Here is a 19,304-nt window from a genome sequence, read left to right as displayed (position 1 = left end):
AGAGATCCACTAAATGTAAGCAGTGTAGTTCAAGGCCCTATAATTAGTGGCAAAACCAGAATTAAATATTTGTCTTGATTCTACTTCAGCACTATTTCTACAACATTACATTGTTAAGATATTTCTTCCTAGATCTGTGAGAACTGCCATTCTTGTTACATCAGTTATACAAAGACTACAACTTTCAAATTGCCCTTCATTGGCTCTAAATCCAATGTTTATGTATTGTTGAATTCTACAGGGCCTACAGTAGTCATAAATATATGTAGTCATGTGTTTCTTTGAGTTAATGATGAAGGTAACTATGGTCCAGGATCTTTTAACTGTAACTGCCAATAATTTAGATAATCCAAATGCCTCTCTCTTTTACTAGCCCCATTATTGCCTGAGCCTTGATAGTACATGGAGAAACTAGATTTCATATAGTAAAATTTCAAACAAAGTATTAGCAAGAACAGGATAGAATTGTCAGCTTTTTAACAGATAAGGGCATTAAAAAATAAACAATACCATCTATCATCACTTTCATTTTATAAAAGATAACGTTTTAACACCAAAAGTATATTAAGGATGTAATATCAGATAAAGGACAGTCCTTTACAAGAGAACACATTTGATGACTTTATATTGACATTTTTTGCCATGGACTAGTGAGATTTTTGTCATGGATCAGTACTTGTTTACAGACTGGTGTTGGAGAACCACTGATATATAGTATAACAAAATATTAATGTTGAACTGTTGCTGAGGATTATGCTGCATAGATATCTCAAGTGTTTTCCCGAGGAGCATTCTAATTCCACCTGTACTAAAAGGGATCATTACTCTTCATAATGGCCTACTGTTTTTCAGTGCTCTGCAATCATGCTATCATCTGTCTTATTTTTTTTTTAAGTACAATTTGGAGCATAGAGACCTAAATTCTCATGATAGAGAATATTTTCTACTATGATTTAATCATAGTTTAGTCCAGATAAAAGTATAGTTATGCTGCTATTATCATAGTGTTAGGAAGAATAATTTATTTATTTAGTTTGCTCCTATAGTCATAGTGTTAACATAGTATTAACCAGAATAATTTACTTAATTTTTGGTATATTAAAGCATTAACAGGTGGTTTTATTTTGATTTTCCACAATATACATTTTTTCAGAGAGGGTTTTCAGGCTTGTTAATCCAGATGCAAATAATAGCGAATAACTTCCTGGTAGACTGTAAATTCCATAAAAAGAGTAACATTTTCACTAATAAAAGCCCAAAAGAGTATCTGCCAAATAGTAGGAGCTCATTAAATTTTATTAAATTAATGAATGATTAACAATGAGTAAATTCAGACTCTTTGCAAGTTCAGATATTGCTAGGTCAGGGCTTCTGGTTAAACATATCGGATTGAACCTATACATTCCCTTCTATTTCCTTCTGAAACTGCAATAAATGACATTAATAAATCCACAAGGATGAGGAAATAGGGAGAAGAAGCAATAAAAATTAAGTTTTAAAAGTGGGAACCATATGGAAAATTAGTAATTTACTTAGCAAATGAGAGAAAGTAGAAACCCAAGTTGAAGATACAGAAATAATCAGGAATTGCAAGCATCATGTGCCTCTAGAAGTAAGGTGCACAATTGAAGCCAAAAACTAGAAGGTCTATATAGGAAGCTGTTGCATATCCGGATTCTTTCCCCTACCCTGCACAAATAGGCACTCCCTGTCTTCTGTTTGGCAGAAGATTGGAGAATTACGTTGGAGAGTTTGAGGAGCAACTGAGGTTGGGGAGATTCAGTAGAGTGCTAGAGGCAACTGGTACCAGGGAGAGCTAGTTGTTAGAGCTGTTGTCATTTTGTAAGCTGGTTTAAATGAGTGGTAGCTTGAGTTGACCATGGTGGGGTTTTTAACACTAATGAAATTGGCAAGTGCTGCAAATCAGGCTTTTTTTTTTTTTTTTTTTTTTTTTTTTTGAGACCCAATTTACCAGCACAGTACTAAGAGTATCATATTGAAAACAGTTTGGGAAGTCTAAATACTGAATTCTGAAGTCTCCCAGCCTAGTCCTTAAGAGGACAGTTAACCTTGTAACATCCAGGCAGCAGAATGGAAGATTCCATTATGGGGCAACTAACCTGCTCAAGAGAAGAGACTATAGCTGCTGCAGTTAAGCTCTCCCGATGAAACAGCTCAGCCAGATCAGTGCACAGTGAAGCCCACCACTATAGTGACAAAACTTTGTAGTTGACAAAGCTTTCAGCCAGCTTTTTAATATTTCATTGTTAAATATGAACAAGCAGTTAAGGATCACTGGATATTTGAAGAAAGTCTCCAATGTGAAAAACAAACAAAACAAACAGGGTAATGAAAAAAAACTTGGAGAAGCTAAGAAATTATACTCAGTTAAGAGAAATGTATTTATTAATTCACAAAACAGTAATTGAGTCTAAAAAAAGAAACATTCCTAGAATAAAAGAGAACCCTTAAAATAAATATGTTAGTAGACATGAAAAAGTACAATGGAAAGGTTGGAAGATAATATCGAGATGATCTGAGAAAGTAGAACCAAAAGACAAGAAGATGGAAAACAGGAAAGGAAGAAAATGAGGGGTCAGTTCAAGAGGTCTGGTGAGTTTCAGAGAGAACAGAGAAGATGGAAGGAGAGCAAATGACCAAAGAAATAATGCAAGAAAGTAACCCATAACTGAAGGATCTGAGTTTGTTTTGCCTAACCCCAATGCATATCATTATGAAATTTCATACTACACTTAAAGAGAAGATTATAAAACTCTCGGTGGGAGAAAAAAAAGTAGGTCACATAGGAAGGATCCAAAATGAGAATGGCAACATAATGACTTCAGACTTTTCATTGGCAGCACTGGAGGTAGAAGATAATAGAACCATGCCTTCAAAGGTTCCAAAGCAGAATTGTATGGTATTTAGCCAAAGAAGTTGTTAAGTATTGGTAAAATAAACATATTTTCAGACAAGCAGGGTCTCAAAAAATGTACCATATCTGCCTCCTTTATCAAGAAGTAGTAGAAAGGTTGCCTTATCAAGACAAGGGAATAAACCAAGAGGAAATCATGGGATCTAGGAAACAGGAGACCCATCACAGAAGAAAAAAGGAAATTTTCAGAGATTACCTGATCAGTGTAGCAGAATGAAAGAGCAGTTGGTCCAAATTCTAAGGGAAGGATGGAATGTCTCCAAAACATGGAAACTGAGAGAAAACCTGGCAGTTTCTTTTAGATGGGGGTATAGGTAGGGACAGGAAATGATTGATATATATTAATATAATATACTTTTTAAGAACATAATGCTCTTGGTCATTTATTATTACTAGGATAGAGTCTGGTATACTCTCCCATGTCTCCTCTAAACTTTGATTTGTCCATCTTAAAATACAGTGTTATTAATATAAATACTATAAATATTTATTACAATGTTAAAGTACTAAGCATCTATTAAATACATACCGTTGTAAATATTCAGAGACTGCCCTGTTATTATAATATGTACCTATAAATTAAGATGAAATCATGACTTCTATAAAAATATTTGCATTGTCCTAAAGTAGAGGCAGTCAAAATAGGTATTCATTGAGTGCTCTCAAAGTGCATAGTTCTTTATGAGCTAGAGGAGAATCTTCATGTTAAAATTGCAAAATGCTTTTTTTAGATGTTTCCATAACTTTGCATAATTATGTCCTTGCATATTGATAATCTGTATAGTAATTGAGAACTCTAAATAGATGGAATACTATGAAGCCTTTATTTTATTTTATTTATCTATTTATATATTTTTTGCCTTTATTACTTATCTTTATTTGAACAGAAATCTTAAATCTTCAGATCACAAGTCCACTGTCTACTATAGTTTTCTCTAGCTTAGAGACTCTCCTTGGTGCTTTGACGTTGTGGGTGCAGCCTTCACGGGTGTGGTGAATCCATGGCTTAACCCCAGCTGCTTTCACTCATAACTGCGTGGTTAGCAAGACCTCATATGGCCCCATCCTGTCCACTGCACAGCCAACTGATGGTCATGTCCTTGCTCTTTCCAGCTTTTGAGGAGGATGAGGTCTTTGGGTTGAATAGGGTCCAGGGGTACTTCAGGTGGATAGGCAGACCTATTGGAAGCACACTTATAAACAGAGGTTGGTATAGTGGCTATAATTTTGACATAATTAGCAGTAGTAGGTCCTTTTAAAACGTCACTGGATTCTCCTGCCTGGGTAGACACCTGGAAAAGCCTGCCACACAAAATTTCAAAGGGGCTTAATTTAAGCTTGCTTCTGGAATCCACTCTAATCCATAGCAGGGCAACTGGCAAGGCCTTATCCCAAGTGAAGTTCGTCTTGACATACTTCAGCATTGCTCTTTTTTTAAATGTATGATTCATCTTTGCTCTTTTTTTAAATGCATGATTCATTTTCTCACCTTTTCCTGTTGATTGTGGTCTCAGGATGAATGTAGTTTCTAATCAATACACAGTGCTTTAGACACTTGTTGGGTTATGCTAGAGACAGCAGCCAGTCCATTGTCACTGTGAAGGGTGTTAGACGATCCAAATTAGGCAGTGATTTCCATAAGGAGGGCTTTAACTACTTCAGAGATTTTTTTCTGTCCAGGTGGGATATGCTTTCACCCATCCCGAAAAAGATACAAACACTAACACGGATTTAAAATTTCCTGGGGCTCGGGGAATTTGAGTAGTCTATTTGCCACTCCTCAGTGGGGCAAGTTCCCCTATGTTGAGTTCCCATTTGAGGGGACCTATCATGCAATTCTGAGTGACTTGCTGGATGGCCTTTTGCAGAATAGGCCCCATTATTATTATTATTTTTAACATCTTTATTGGAGTATAATTGCTTTACAATGGTTTGTTAGTTTCTGCTGTATAACAGAGTGAATTAGCTATACATATACATATATCCTCATATCTCCTCCCTCTTGCATCTGTCTCCCACCCTCCCTATCGCACCCCTCTAGGTGGTCACAAAACACCGAGCTGATCTCCCTGTGCTATGCGGCTACTTACCACTAGCTATCTATTTTACATTTGGTAGTGTATATATGTCCACACCACTCTCTCACTTCGTCCCAGCTTACCCTTCCCCCTCCCCATGTCCTCAAGTCCATTCTCTACATCTGCGTCTTTATTCCTGTCCTGCCCCTAGGTTCTTCAGAGCCACTTTTTTTTTTTTAGATTCCATATATATGTGTTAGCATACAGTATTTGTTTTTCTCTTTCTGACTCACTTCACTCTTTATGACAGACTCTAGGTCCATCCACCTCACTACAAATAACTCAATTCTGTTTCTTTTTATGGCTGAGTAATATTCCATTGTATATATGTGCCACATCTTCTTTATCCATTCATCTTTCGATGGATACTTAGGTTACTTCCTCATTCTGGTTATTGTAAATAGAACTGCAGTGAACATTGTGGTACATGACTCTTTATGAATTATGGTTTTCTCAGGGTGTATGCCCAGTAGTGGGATTGCTGGGTCATATGGTAGTTCTATTTTTAGTTTTTTAAGGAACCTCCATATTGTTCTCCATAGTGGCTGTATCAATTTACATTCCCACCAACAGTGCCAGAGGGTTCCCTTTTTTCCACACCCTCTCCAGCATTTATTGTTTGTAGATTTTTTGATGATGGCCATTCTGACTGGTGTGAGGTGATATCTCATTGTAGTTTTGATTTGCATTTCTCTAATCATTAGTGATGTCGAGCATTCTTTCATGTGTTTGTTGGCAATCTGTATATCTTCTTTGGAGAAATGTCTATTTAGGTCTTCTGCCCATTTTTGGATTGGGATGTTTGTTTTTTTGATATTGAGCTGCGTGAGCTGCTTGTAAATTTTGGAGATTAATCCTTTGTCAGTTGCTTCATTTGCAAATATTTTCTCCCATTCTGCGGGCTGTCTTTTCGTCTTGTTTATGCTTTCCTTTGCTGTACAAAAGCTTTTAAGTTTCATTAGGTCCCATCTGTTTATTTTTGTTTTTATTTCCATTTCTCTTGGAGGTGGGTCAAAAAGGATGATTTATGTCTTAGAGTTTTCTGCCTGTGTTTTCCTCTAAGAGTTTTATAGTGTCTGGCCTTACATTTAGGTCTTTAATCCATTTTGAGTTTATTTTTGTGTATGGTGTTAGGGAGTGTTCTAATTTCATTCTTTTACATGGAGCTGTCCAGTTTTCCCAGCACCACGTATTGAAGAGGCTGTCTTTTCTCCATTGTATATTCTTGCCTCCTTTATCAAAGTTAAGGTGACCATATATGCGTGGGTTTATCTCTGGACTTTCTCTCCTGTTCCATTGATCTATATTCTGTTTTGTGCCAGTACCATACTGTCTTGGTTACTGTAGCTTTGTAGTATAGTCTGAAGTCAGGGAGCCTGATTCCTCCAGCTCCGTTTTTCTTTCTCAAGATTGCTTTGGCTACTCGGGGTCTTTTGTGTTTCCATACAAATAATGAAATTTTTTGTTCTAGTTCTGTGAAAAATGCCATTGGTAGTTTGATAGGGATTGCATTGAATCTGTAGATTGCTTTGGATAGTATAGTCATTTTCACAATATTGATTCTTCCAATCCAAGAACATGGTATATTTCTCCATCTGTTTGTATCATCTTTAATTTCTTTCATCAGTGTCTTATAGTTTTCTGCATACAGGTCTTTTGTCTCCTTAGGTAGGTTTATTCCTAGGTATTTTATTCTTTTTGTTGCAATGGTAAATGAGAGTGTTTCCTTAATTTCTCTTTCAGATTTTTCATCATTAGTGTATAGGAATGCAAGAGATTTCTGTGCATTAATTTTGTATCCTGCTACTTTGCCAAATTCATTGATTAACTCTAGTAGTTTTTTGGTAGCATCTTTAGGATTCTCTACGTATAGTATCATGTCATTTGCAAACAGTGACAGCTTTACTTCTTTCTGATTTGGATTCCTTTTATTTCTTTTTCTTCTCTGATTACTGTGGCTAAACTTCCAAAACTATGTTGAATAATAGTGGTGAGAGTGGACAACCTTGTCTTGTGCCTGAACTTAGAGGAAATGGTTTCAGTTTTTCACCATTGAGAACAATGTTGGCTGTGGGTTTGTCATATATGGCCTTTATTATGTTGAGGTAAGTTCCATCTATGCCTACTTTCTGGAGGGATTTTATCATAAATGGGTGTTGAATTTTGTTGAAAGCTTTTTCTGCATCTATTAAGATGATCATATGGTTTTTATCTGTCAGTTTGGTAATATGGTGTATCACATTGATTGATTTGCATATATTGAAGAATCCTTGTATTCATGGGATATACCCCACTTGATCATGGTGTATGAGCCTTTTAATGTGCTGTTGGATTCTGTTTGCTAGTATTTTGTTGAGGATTTTTGCATCTATGTTCATCAGTGATATTGGCCTGTAGTTTTCTTTTTTTTGTGACATCTTTTTCTGGTTTTGGTATCAAGGTGATGGTGGCCTCATAGAATGAGTTTGGGAGTGTTCCTCCCTCTGCTGTATTTTGGAAGAGTTTGAGAAGGGTAGGTGTTAGCTCTTCTCTAAATGTTTGATAGAATTCACTTGTGAAGGCATCTATTCCTGAGCTTTTGTTTGTTGGAAGATTTTTAATTACAGTCTCAATTTCAGTGCTTGCGATTGGTCTGTTTATATTTTCTATTTCTTCCTGATTCAGTCTCGGGAGGTTGTGCTTTTCTAAGAATTTGTCCATTTCTTCCAGGTTGTCCATTTTCTTGGCATAGAGTTGCTTGTAGTAATCTCTCATGATCCTTTGTATTTCTTCAGTGTCAGTTGTTACTTCTCCTTTTTCGTTTCTAATTCTATTGATTTGAGTCTTCTCCCTCTTTTTCTTGATGAGTCTGGCTAATGGTTTATCAATTTTGTTTATCTTCTCAAAGAACCAGCTTTTAGTTTTATTGATCTTTGCTATCGTTTCCTTCATTTCTTTTTCATTTATTTCTGATCTGATCTTTATGATTTCTTTCCTTCTGCTAACTTTGGGTTTTTTGGGTTCTTCTTTGTCTAATTGCTTTAGGTGTAAGGTTGGTTGTTCATTTGAGATGTTTCTTGTTTCTTGAGGTAGGATTGTATTGCTATCAACTTCCCTCTTAGAACTGCTTTTTCTGCATCCCATAGGTTTTGGGTCGTCATGTTTTCATTGTCATTTGTTTCTAGGTATTTTTTTATTTCCTCTTTGATTTCTTCAGTGATCTCTTGATTATTTAGTAGTGTGTTGTTTAGCCTCCATGTGTTTATACTTTTTACAGATTTTTTCCTGTAATTCATGTCTAGTCTCATAGCATTGTGATCAGAAAAGATACTTGATATGATTTCAATTTTCTTAAATTTACCAAGGCTTGATCTGTGACCCAAGATATGATCTATCCTGGAGAATGTTCCATGAACACTTGAGAAGAAAGTGTATTCTGTTGTTTTTGGGTGGAATGTCCTATAAATATCAATTAAGTCCATCTTGTTTAATGTATCATTTAAAGCTTGTGTTTCTTTATTTATTTTCATTTTGGATGATCTGTCCATTTGTGAAAATGAGGTGTTAAAGTCCCCTACTATTGTTGTGTTACTGTCGATTTCCCCTTTTATGGCTGTTAGCATTTGCCTTATGTATTGAGGTACTCCTATGTTGGGTGCATAAATATTTACAATTGCTATATCTTCTTCTTGGATTGATCCCTTGATCATTATGTAGTGTCCTTCCTTGGCTCTTGTAATAGTCTTTATTTTAAAGTCCATTTTGTCTGATATGAGAATTGCTACTCCAGCTTTCCTTTGATTTCCATTTGCATGGAGTATCTTTTTCCATCCCCTCACTTTCAGTCTGTATGGGTCCCTAGGTCTGAAGTGGGTCTCTTGTAGACAGCAGATATATGGGTCTTGTTTTTGTATCCATTCAGCCAGGCTATGTCTTTTGGTTGGAGCATTTAATCCATTTACATTTAAGGTAATTATTGATATGTATGTTCCTGTTACTGTTTTCTGAATTGTTTTGGGTTTGTTATTGTAGGTCTTTTCCTTCTCTTGTGTTTCCTGCCTAGGGAAGTTCCTTTAGCATTTGTTGTAAAGCTGGTTTGGTGGTGCTGAATTCTCTTAGCTTTTGCTTGTCTGTAAAAGTTTTAATTTCTCCATCTAATCTGAATGAGATCCTTGCTGGGTAGAGTAATCTTGGTTGTAGGTTTTTCCCTTCATCACTTTACATATGTCCTGCCACTCCCTTCGGGCTTGCAGAGTTTCTGCTGAAAGATCAGCTGTTAACCTTATGGGGATTCCCTTGTATGTTATTTGTTGCTTTTCCCTTGCTGCTTTTAATATTTAATTAAAGCATATTTAATATTTAATATTCTTTGTATTTAATTTTTGATAGTTTGATTAATATGTGTCTTGGCGTGTTTCTCCTTGGATTTATCCTGTATGGGACTCTCTGCACTTCCTGGACTTGATTGACTATTTCCTTTCCCATATTAGGGAAGTTTTCAACTATAGTCTCTTCAAATATTGTCTCAGCCCCTTTTTTTTTCTCTTCTTCTTCTGGGACCTCTATAATTTGAATGTTGGTGCATTTAATGTTGTCCCAGAGGTCTCTGAGACTGTCCTCAATTCTTTTCATTCTTTTTTCTTTATTCTGCTCTGCGGTAGTTATTTCCACTATTTTATCTTCCAGGTCACTTATCCGTTCTTCTGCCTCAGTTATTCTGCTATTGATTCCTTCTAGAGAATTTTTAATTTCATTTATTGTGTTGTTCATCATTGTTTGTTTGCTCTTTCGTTCTTCTAGGTCCTTGTTAAACTTTTCCTGTATTTTCTCCATTCTGTTTCCAAGATTTTGGATCATCTTTACTATCATTACTCTGAATTCTTTTTCAGATAGACTGCCTATTTCCTCTTCATTTGTTTGGTCTGGTGGGTGTTTACCTTGCTCCTTCATCTGCCATGTATTTCTTTGTCTTCTTATTTTGCTTAACTTACTGTGTTTGGGGTCTCCATTTCGCAGGCTGCAGGTTTGTAGTTCCCACTGTTATTGGTGTCTGCCCCCAGTGGGTATGGTTCGTTCAGTGGGTTGTGTAGGCTTCCTGGTGGAGGGTACTGACGCCTGTGTTCTGGTAGATGAAGCTGGATCTTGTCTTTCTGGTTGGCAGGACCGCATCCGGTGGTGTGTTTTGGGGTGTCTGTGAACTTATTATGATTTTATGCAGCCTCTCTGTAGCTTGCTGGTCCTTGAGTGGAGCTGGGTCTTAGTGTTGAGATGGAGATCTCTGGGAGAGTTTTCGCTATTTGATATTATGTGGGGCTGAGAGGTCTCTGGTGGACCAATGTCCTGAACTTGGCTCTCCCACCTCAGAGACTCAGACCTGACACCCAACTGGAGCACCAAGACCCTGTCAGCCATAGCGCTCAGAAGAAAAGTGAGGAAAAAAAGAAAGAAAGAAAGAAAGAAAATAATAATAAAATAGTTATTAAAATAAAAAATAAAAAAATATTAAAAATAAATAAATTTAAAAGAAAGAAAGATAGAAGAGAGCAACCAAACCAAAAACGAAATCCACCAATGATAACAAGAGCTAGAAACAATACTAAAAAAAAAAAGAAAGAAAGAAAGAAAAACAGACAGACAGAGCCCTAGGACGAATGGTAAAAGCAAAGCTCTACAGACAAAATTACACAAAGAAGCATACACATACACACTTAAAAAAGAGAAAAAGGAAAAAAAGAAAAAAAAATATATATATAAAAGGAAGAGAGCAACCAGATCAATTAACAAATCTACCAATGATAATAAGCTCTAAGTACTAAGCTAAGGTAAACATAAACCAGAAACAAATTAGATGCAGAAAGCAAACCCCAAGTCTACAGTTCCTCCCAATGTCCACTGATTCAATTTTGGGATGATTCGTTGTCAATTCAGGTATTCCACAGATGCAGGGCACATCAGTTTGATTGTGGAGATTTTATCCGCTGCTCCTGAGGCTGCTGGGAGAGATTCCCCTTTCTCTTCTTTGTTTGCACAGCTCCTGGGGTTCAGCTTTGGATTTGGCCCCGCCTCTGCATGTAGGTTGACTGAGGGCATCTGTTCCCAGCCCAGACAGGACGGGGTTAAAGTAGCAGCTGATTAGGGGGCTGTGGGTCCCTCAGACTGGAGGGAGGGAGGGGTATGGAATTCCGGGTGAGCCTGTGGTGACAGAGGCTGGCGTGACGTTGCACCAGCCTGAGGCGTGCCATGCGTTCTCCTGGGGAAGTTGTCCCTGGATCACGGGACCCTGGCAGTGGCGGGCTGCACAGACTCCTGGGAGGGGAGGTGTGGATAGTGACCTGTGCTTGCACACAGGCTTCTTGGTAGCTGCAGCAGCAGTCTTATTGTTTCATGCCGGTCTCTGGTGTCTGTGCTGATAGCTGTGGCTCGCGCCCATCTCTGGAGCTCGTTTAGGTGGTGCTCTGAATCCCCTCTCTTCGTGCACCCCAAAACAACGGTCTCTTGTCTCTTCAGCAGCTCCAGACTTTATCCCGGATTCCCTCCCAGCTAGCTGTGGTGCACTAGCCCCCTTCAGGTTGTGTTCACGCAGCCAACCCCTGTCCTCTCCCTGGGATCTGACCTCCAAAGCCCGAGCCTCAGCTCCCAGCCCCCACCTGCCCCAGCGGGTAAGCAGACAAGCCTCTTGGGCTGGTGAGTGCACTGATCCTCTGTGCGGGAATCTCTCCACTTTGCCCTCTGCACCCCTGTTGCTGCGCTCCCCTCCATGGCTCTGAAGCTTCCCCCCTCTGCCACCACTCCCCCTCTTGCCCCGTCTCTGCCAGTGAAGGGGCTTCCTAGTGTGTGGAAACTTTTCCTCCTTCACAGCTCCCTCCCAGAGGTGCACGTCCCGTCCCTATTCTTTAGTCTCTGTTTTTTCTTTTTCCTTTTGCCCTACCCAGGTACGTGGGGAGTTTCTTGCCTTTTGGGGAAGTCTGAGGTCTTCTGCCAGCATTCAGTAGGTGTTCTGCAGGATCTGTTCTGTAGGTGTATTTTTGATGTATTTGTAGGGAGGAAGGTGATCTCCACGTCTTATTCCTCTGCCATCTTGAAAGTCCCCTAGGCCTATGAAGCCTTTAAAATGAGATAGATCTATATATAATGATATGGAAATTAAGCAAGATACATTATTCATATTTTTAGAAAAGCAGATTGCAGAACAACATGGTATGTATTATGTGGTTTCATCTCTATTTAAAAAGATATATTTTATGTACTTGTATGCTTATAGATAATTTCTGGAAGGATACACAAGAAACTACTAGAGTGGTTACCTCTGGGGAGGAGAGCTGGAAAAACAGTAGAGGAAAACTTTGCCTTTTCTTTCTATCCTTTGTGTGGCTTGGATGTTTACCCTGAATGTACTTAGCTTTAATAACGATAAACAAATGAACATAAAAATTTCAGATATATTAGACATGTAGGGAGAGTTCTTACTATTTGTCCGTTTACAGAAGTTTACTTGGATTATCAGCAGACACTGAAGAAACCTAATATTGGTGACACTGATTTAATCGCTTTTAAACCCTTGTCTTAGAAAACAGTAGTATTTTTACCCTTTAAAGGTTTTTTGGGAACAAGAGAGGGGAGTGTGGTGGTGATTATATAATATGTTAATTTATGAAGTTATAAGTTAATATAGTAAATATTGAAGTTCTACTAAAAAAGTGTTAATTTGAAATTAAAAATTTAAATTGTATTTAAGAGTTTTCTAGCCAATTAATTTCTGAAATAAACAGATGTGGAAAATGCGTTCTGTGGTAGATAAAAATTTTTAGTAGGGTTAGGCTGGATCGTGCTACATTTCATATTTTTCAGTGCTGTAGTTTATATTACTTTTTCAGTACATTAAAACTTATGCAGTGAAACTGAATAATGGCAATGTTTTTAATACCCTTTTATAGCCATTTCTTTTTCATAACCTCCCCCTATTTCCTGTTAACTAAACTATAAGCACCTTTCTGTTAATTTATGAAAATTATTGTTGAGGTAGCACATTATCACTGATCTGTATGGCACTTTCAGCATGTTAGAAGCAAAGGTCCAAGCAACATAAAACACATCAAAATTCATTAATGTGGTATTGATTATTTTTTGGATAATTAATTTTATTGCAGACCCTTGAAAGAGATAATGAACTGCAAAGGGAGAAGGTGAAAGAAAATGAAGAAAAGTTCCTTAGTCTTCAAAACAAGCATGAGAAAGCACTAGAAACTTGGAAAAAGCATGTAGGTTTATTAAATAGTAAAATATTAAAATATTTTAAGTAGTAGACATTTAAAGTAACTATTAAATGCTAAGAAAATATTGCAAAAATAATATAGGAATAAAGTCAGACACGTTGTCTTCTTGCACTTATATTTCCAAGAAGTGAATGTTTTTAAAGCTAAATTTAATAAAATTTTCTGTAATGCTTTCGTGCATGAAAAACCATACATATATGTGTGTGTGTATATTTTGTATGACTTTTCGTATGTGACAAATAAAAATTAATTTTCCTTTTCACAAAACCATTGATAGTGTTTTAGTAAATGATTATAATAAAGAATTATATAGGTCTTATTGTTAGCTGATCTCTTTAGCTTTCCTCAGCAGTTTTGTTGACTTGTATTAAAGCCATGTTTAGAACATATATACAGTAGTTGGATTCTATAGTATTAACATTTTATCATGAGAATTGTTATGTTATAAACATGACTATTTCCTTAAAGCACAACTCTTTATTTTACATTAAATTTTAATTTCAGTGAAGTAGATAATAAAAGTGTAAAGTGATGTAAATTAAAGTTGTGAAATATAAGGTTCACTTTTAAGACTGGTGAACCCCCAAATCGATTGCTCTACTTTATTATCTATTTTTATTGCCTTCAATTCTTTTAAAAGAACTAAAAAAAAATAGAAGGTAATTATTTAAGAGTTTATGAAAGCTATATTTTGGGTAAGTAAGATTATATTTTAAACTATTATACTAATTATATAATTCTAATACTATACTAATATATTTTATAATAATATATATCTGCATACTATTCTGTAGATGATTTTGTTTGATATAAATTGTTATGTAAGTAATTCTTGATTTTTTGATCCATTTGCAGCTAACATGTTCTCTTAATCTGTATTTTGAAGAGATCAAATCTTCACTGATGAATTTGATAAGCATTACCTAATTCTCAAAAAATATTTTGTAATTAATTGTATCAGAATACTATAAAATGCTTAATGGCCCCTAAAGAGGTAAAGTTTGTCATTAAGCAACAAGCATAGTAATTTTCATTTTAGCTTCAGCTAATCTATCTTGCATCCCAACACTTCCTTCTCATTTCTAAGGCTTAAAAGATCATGGAAATAGTACGGTCAGGATAAGGAAAACTATGAAGTAAAAAGAGAATATAAACTTGAATATGCCAACCACACCAAAAATAATTAGTTGAGATAAAAGAAAATTAAGCATTTATTTTTCCTAATGATATTTCAAGTATGTCCCTCCCCCAAGAAAAAAGAGTCAATTGAATTAAGAAAATAAGCATTCAGCTTCACTGGTGAGGCCACAGTCTGTAATTTGGATAAAATTGGTTTTGTCTTAGGATTTTTAGCATCTACAATCATTTCACTTCCATATGATTTAATACTAAACAGAACATAGGTAAATTTCTAAAAAGCTGCTTTGTTTCTATAGGAGTTTTCTTGAATGGGAGGTCAGATCTACTCTTTAATTGTATTTCTATCTCGATATAAGTTTTTCACCATTCTTGAGTGAAGGACAATTATAGTGTTGCTACTGAGATCGGATCAAGATGGGTTTTTAAAAATCATTAAAAGATACTGACAAAAATAAGATGAAATCATATATACTGCTGTTTAAAAAAAATAAACAGTGAAAACACTGTACAAATTAAACAGTGAATATTACTAGATAATATATTTAAAACTCATTGAAATGTCGTAAAGAACATGGTATGTGTATCTGTTTTTATTTGGCTAGTTATACAGCCAATGGTTGTATATAGATAAAAAGATAATAAATGGGGATGTTTAGAAATTATTTAGGGAAAGGGGGAATCACAAAAGGAATTCAATTCACAACATATGTTGAGCATCTGTTATGTGTTAGGCACTATTCTAGGTGCTGGATTTTCAAAGATGCCTAAAATACAAAGATTATTAAAGAGCTCACACTCTCAAAAGACAGGTAATTATTAAGTTAACCACAATAGTGTTGAGTGTTTTTAGTAGTGTTAACATTAGGATTAACAAATTACTGTGAAAGCACAAAATAAATCATATTGTTTAACTAGGTTGGAGAAAGTTTTAGAGAAAAGATGACACTAGAATTTGGTCTTGAAAGATGAATAGGGTTTCACCAGGCAGAAGGTGCCTACTTCCTATACTTCCCATTCCACTCTGTTGGCATTCCATTTAAGAAAGGGAAAAATGATGGAAGCATGAAACTGCATTCTCAAGGATGATGAATAGTCTGATCTAGAATGTGACAGTGGAAATTAGGTTGAGATCACCTTCTGAAGAGTTCTTTACTAAGGAAGTTGAATTTTATAAGTAATGGGAAGCCATTGAGATTTTTAAAGCAGAAAAGTGACATAGATCTGCATTTTAGAAAAATAACCCTTGCAACAGTATGGAGAATGGCGTTATGGAAAGAGATTAATAAGTAGAATGTTGCAAATAATCTAACCACGAGCCTATGAGGGTGTAAATAAGGGCAACAGTAGTGAGAACAGAGAAGAGGGATAGATACAGGAAGCATTTTGGAGGTAGAATTAGCAGGATTAGTGACATTTTATGTGTAATGGATTTTAGAAGGAAAAGGAGTAAACTATGATTCTGAGATTAATATAATGAGCAAAATAATAATGTCACTAATTGACATAAGGAATGTGAAAGGAGAAGCACATTTGGTGGATGAAAATGAGTTTAATTTGGGAACTGATGAATTTATGGTGACTGCAGGACATCTGACTTGAAATGTATATCATGCATTTGGAAACATGAATCTAATCTTAGGAGAGAGGTTGGGAGATGGGATATAGATTTAAGACTTATTAGCATAAAGGTGAAATTTGAGGGTATGATAAGATCATCTGTGGAAGGAGTGGTAGACTTGAAGAGAAGGCTAAAGAAGAAAGAGCCTTGGGGAACACCAACATTTTGCGAGTGGTTAGTGTGTGTATATTGGGGCAGGAGGGGAGAGGGAGCCTGATAAGAATGGTGAGAAAGGTAGAAGGATAAAGAGAGAGTAGTACCATGAAAATGAAGAAAGGAGGCTATTTCAAGAATAAGTAGTCAGCATAGTCGAGCTACAGTGCTGTTAAATGGTGTGACACTTGGAACAAGTCCTTTGGCTAATTTGCAGGTGATAGCTGAGAAAAATAATCAGTAGAACAATGAGGGCAGAAGTCGGTTGTTAAGGAGTGGTGAGAGATTAGAATTTGAAAGTAGCAAGAGTGGACTTTATTTTAAGAAATAAGAGAGAGAGAGTAATTGAGTCAAGGAGAAAAAAGTTAGGAACGTGACAAGAGCATATTTGTGGGCTGAAAACATGCTGGTATAGTGGGAAAGATTGAGACCAGGCAGGAGAGAAGAGATCTTTGCTAGAGCTAAGCTCTAAGGGAGACAGGAGTGACTTCCCTGACCGTCTAGTGGTTAAGACTTCGCCTTCCAATGCAGGGGTGCGAGTTCAATATCTGGTCAGGGAGCTAAGATCCCACATGCCTCGCGGCCAAAAAAAAACCAAAACATAAAACAGAAGCAATATTGTAACACATTCAATAAAGACTTTAAAAATGGTCCACATCAAAAAAATCTTTAAAAAGAGGGGAGGGGAGACAGGAGAGGATGGGGTAGAGAGCACTTGTGGAATTTTTGGTAGTTTAAAATTAAGAGACACTTTAGTAATATTTTATGACAAAAAGGTATTTTTCTCTTCAATGGAACTTACTTTGTCTTACATTTGAGGTTCCTATGAAGGAGAACGCCCCCAAGAAAAAGATTACGAAATTTTATAGCCAGTAAAAGCCCAGTGTGTAGATGTAAGTATTAGGCTGAAGAGTCAGTTTCTGTTGTACTGCTTAGTGCTCAGTATTCTTCATCTAATTGAGTTAAAATCTGTATATCTAATTTGCAACAAGAAAATAAAACTTTAAGAAAGCAATGAAGTGGTAACTTTCATAGAATTTTTATGATTAAAAATAAATTAATTTTTCATTTGTAACAAGAGGTAGTTTAATGTAGTACTTGAAAGCACAACACCTAGACTTAGCCTTGGATTTGAATCTTGACTACCACTTTATATCTACCTGATCTTGGGCAAGTTACTTAACGTCTGTGAGCCTCACATTTGTCACCTGTAAATTGGAGACTAAAAATACCTCATAGGATTTTTATGACTACAAAATTATATTTATTAAGTACTCAGCACAATTCAATAAATGGTAGCTTTTAATATTAGTAATTACTTCGGGAATGTTTTCATTTTTTACTATTTCCAAAGACTTGTGTTAATAAAGTATTTTTATACAAAATAAATTTATATACGTGTTCATTTTGGTTAAATGTTATATTAGGTTGAAGAACTTAATGGAGAAATTAATGAGATTAAAAATGAGTTATCATCACTTAAAGAAACTCATACTAAGTTACAAGAACATTATGAAGAATTATGCGATCAGAAAAAGTTTGAGGAAGACAAGAAGTTTCAGGTAAAATTCAAGTATGTTGGGGGTATAAGCTCTTAAAGAAATTAGGACCATCACTGATGATTTTCTCCATGCTTCATATTTTCCGTTTCTCAACTTTTAAAAATTAGTATAAGCGTATAGCCTGTAATACATTTTTAGTTAATTTTTATGTACAATATGACATAAGGATCAAGGGTCATTTTTTTGGACATGAATTTTCAGTTCTAGCACATACCTTTGTGGAATAGACAATATTTTCTCCCATTGTGCCTTGGCACTTTTCTTTGAAAATCAGTTAACCAAATAAATATATGTGGGTCTACTTCTGCACCCTCTATTATATTCCTTTGATTTTATGTCCATCTTTAAGCCAATATAACACTTTTCTTTATTAGTGTAACTTTATAAGAAGTATTAAAATGTGGTAGTATAGGTCCTTCAATTTTGTTGTTCTTTTCCAAAATTGTTTTGGCTATTCTAAGTCCTTTGCATTTCCATATAACTTTTGGAATCAGTTTGTCAGTTTCTAAAAGAAAAAGTCTCTGGGATTTGGACTTGGATTTTGTTGAATGTATAGATTAATTTGCAAAGAATTGACATCTTAACATACAATTCATGAACATGGTATATATCTTTACATTTATTTAGATATTCTTTAATATCCTTCAGAAATGTTTTGTAGTTTTCATTGCATAGGTCTTGCAAGTATTTTGTTAAATTTATCCCAGAATATTTCATGTTTTGGGCTCTTACTGGAAATAGTATTTTAAAAATTAATTTTTCTAATTGTTTCTTGCTAGTATATAGAATTAAAATTGATTTTTGTACATTGACCTTGTATCCTTTTCCCTTTTTTTTTTCCTTTTACCTTTTTAATTAACTTATTATTGTAGTAGGTTTTTTTTGGTTGGACTTTGGACTTTTCTATGTGTCTGATTATGTCATCTGAGAATTTAAGGCAGACAAATTTTACTTCTTTTTCTGCTCTGTATACATTTTATTTTTTCCTCAACTTATTGCCCTAGCTAGGACTCTTTAGTACAGTGTTAAATAAAAGTTGTAAGCGTTGACATGCTTGCCTTACTTCTCATCTTAGATGGAGAGTATTTAATCTTTCATCATTTCATATTATGTTAGCCATAGATTTTTTTGTATATGCTCTTTGTCAGGTTGAGGAAGTTTCCTTCTATTCCTAGTTCGCTGAGTTTTTATCATGAATGAATTTTTATCATGAGTGGGTATTAAAGTTTGTCAAATGCTTTTATGGTATCTATTGAGATCATTTATTTTCTTTATTCTGTTAATGTGTCAGTATTAACCAATTAATTACATTAATTAATTTCTAAATTTACCTTGCATTCCTGGGATATGTATTATCCTTTTTATATATGGCTAGATTTGATTTGCTAATGCTATGTTAGGGGTTTTGAATTGATGAGGAATATTGATATGTAGGTTTTGTTTTTTCTTTGCATTCTTTTGGTCTGTTTTTTGTATCAGAGTAATACTGGCCACATAAATTGAGTTGGAATGTGTTCTTTCCTCCTGAAAGAGTATTGTGTAGAACTGGTGTTACTTACTAAATAT

The 19,304-nt window shown here is 35.4% G+C and overlaps 1 protein-coding gene across 1 annotated transcript in view; it reads left to right on the top strand.

Annotated features, from left to right (window-relative positions):
• Window positions 1-19,304, top strand: part of CCDC73 (coiled-coil domain containing 73) — a 118,604-nt gene that overhangs the window by 81,741 nt on the left and 17,559 nt on the right. Inside the window, exons 13-14 of the mRNA XM_036860112.1 lie at window positions 13,140-13,250; window positions 17,604-17,738. Of these exons, the coding sequence (XP_036716007.1) occupies window positions 13,140-13,250; window positions 17,604-17,738 (246 nt within the window). The remainder of the gene's footprint in view (window positions 1-13,139; window positions 13,251-17,603; window positions 17,739-19,304) is intronic.

The sequence above is a fragment of the Balaenoptera musculus genome, chromosome 8, assembly GCF_009873245.2.
Source record: "Balaenoptera musculus isolate JJ_BM4_2016_0621 chromosome 8, mBalMus1.pri.v3, whole genome shotgun sequence".
Classification (NCBI taxonomy): Eukaryota; Metazoa; Chordata; class Mammalia; order Artiodactyla; family Balaenopteridae; genus Balaenoptera; species Balaenoptera musculus.
This window is presented reverse-complemented; position numbering and strand designations above follow the sequence as displayed.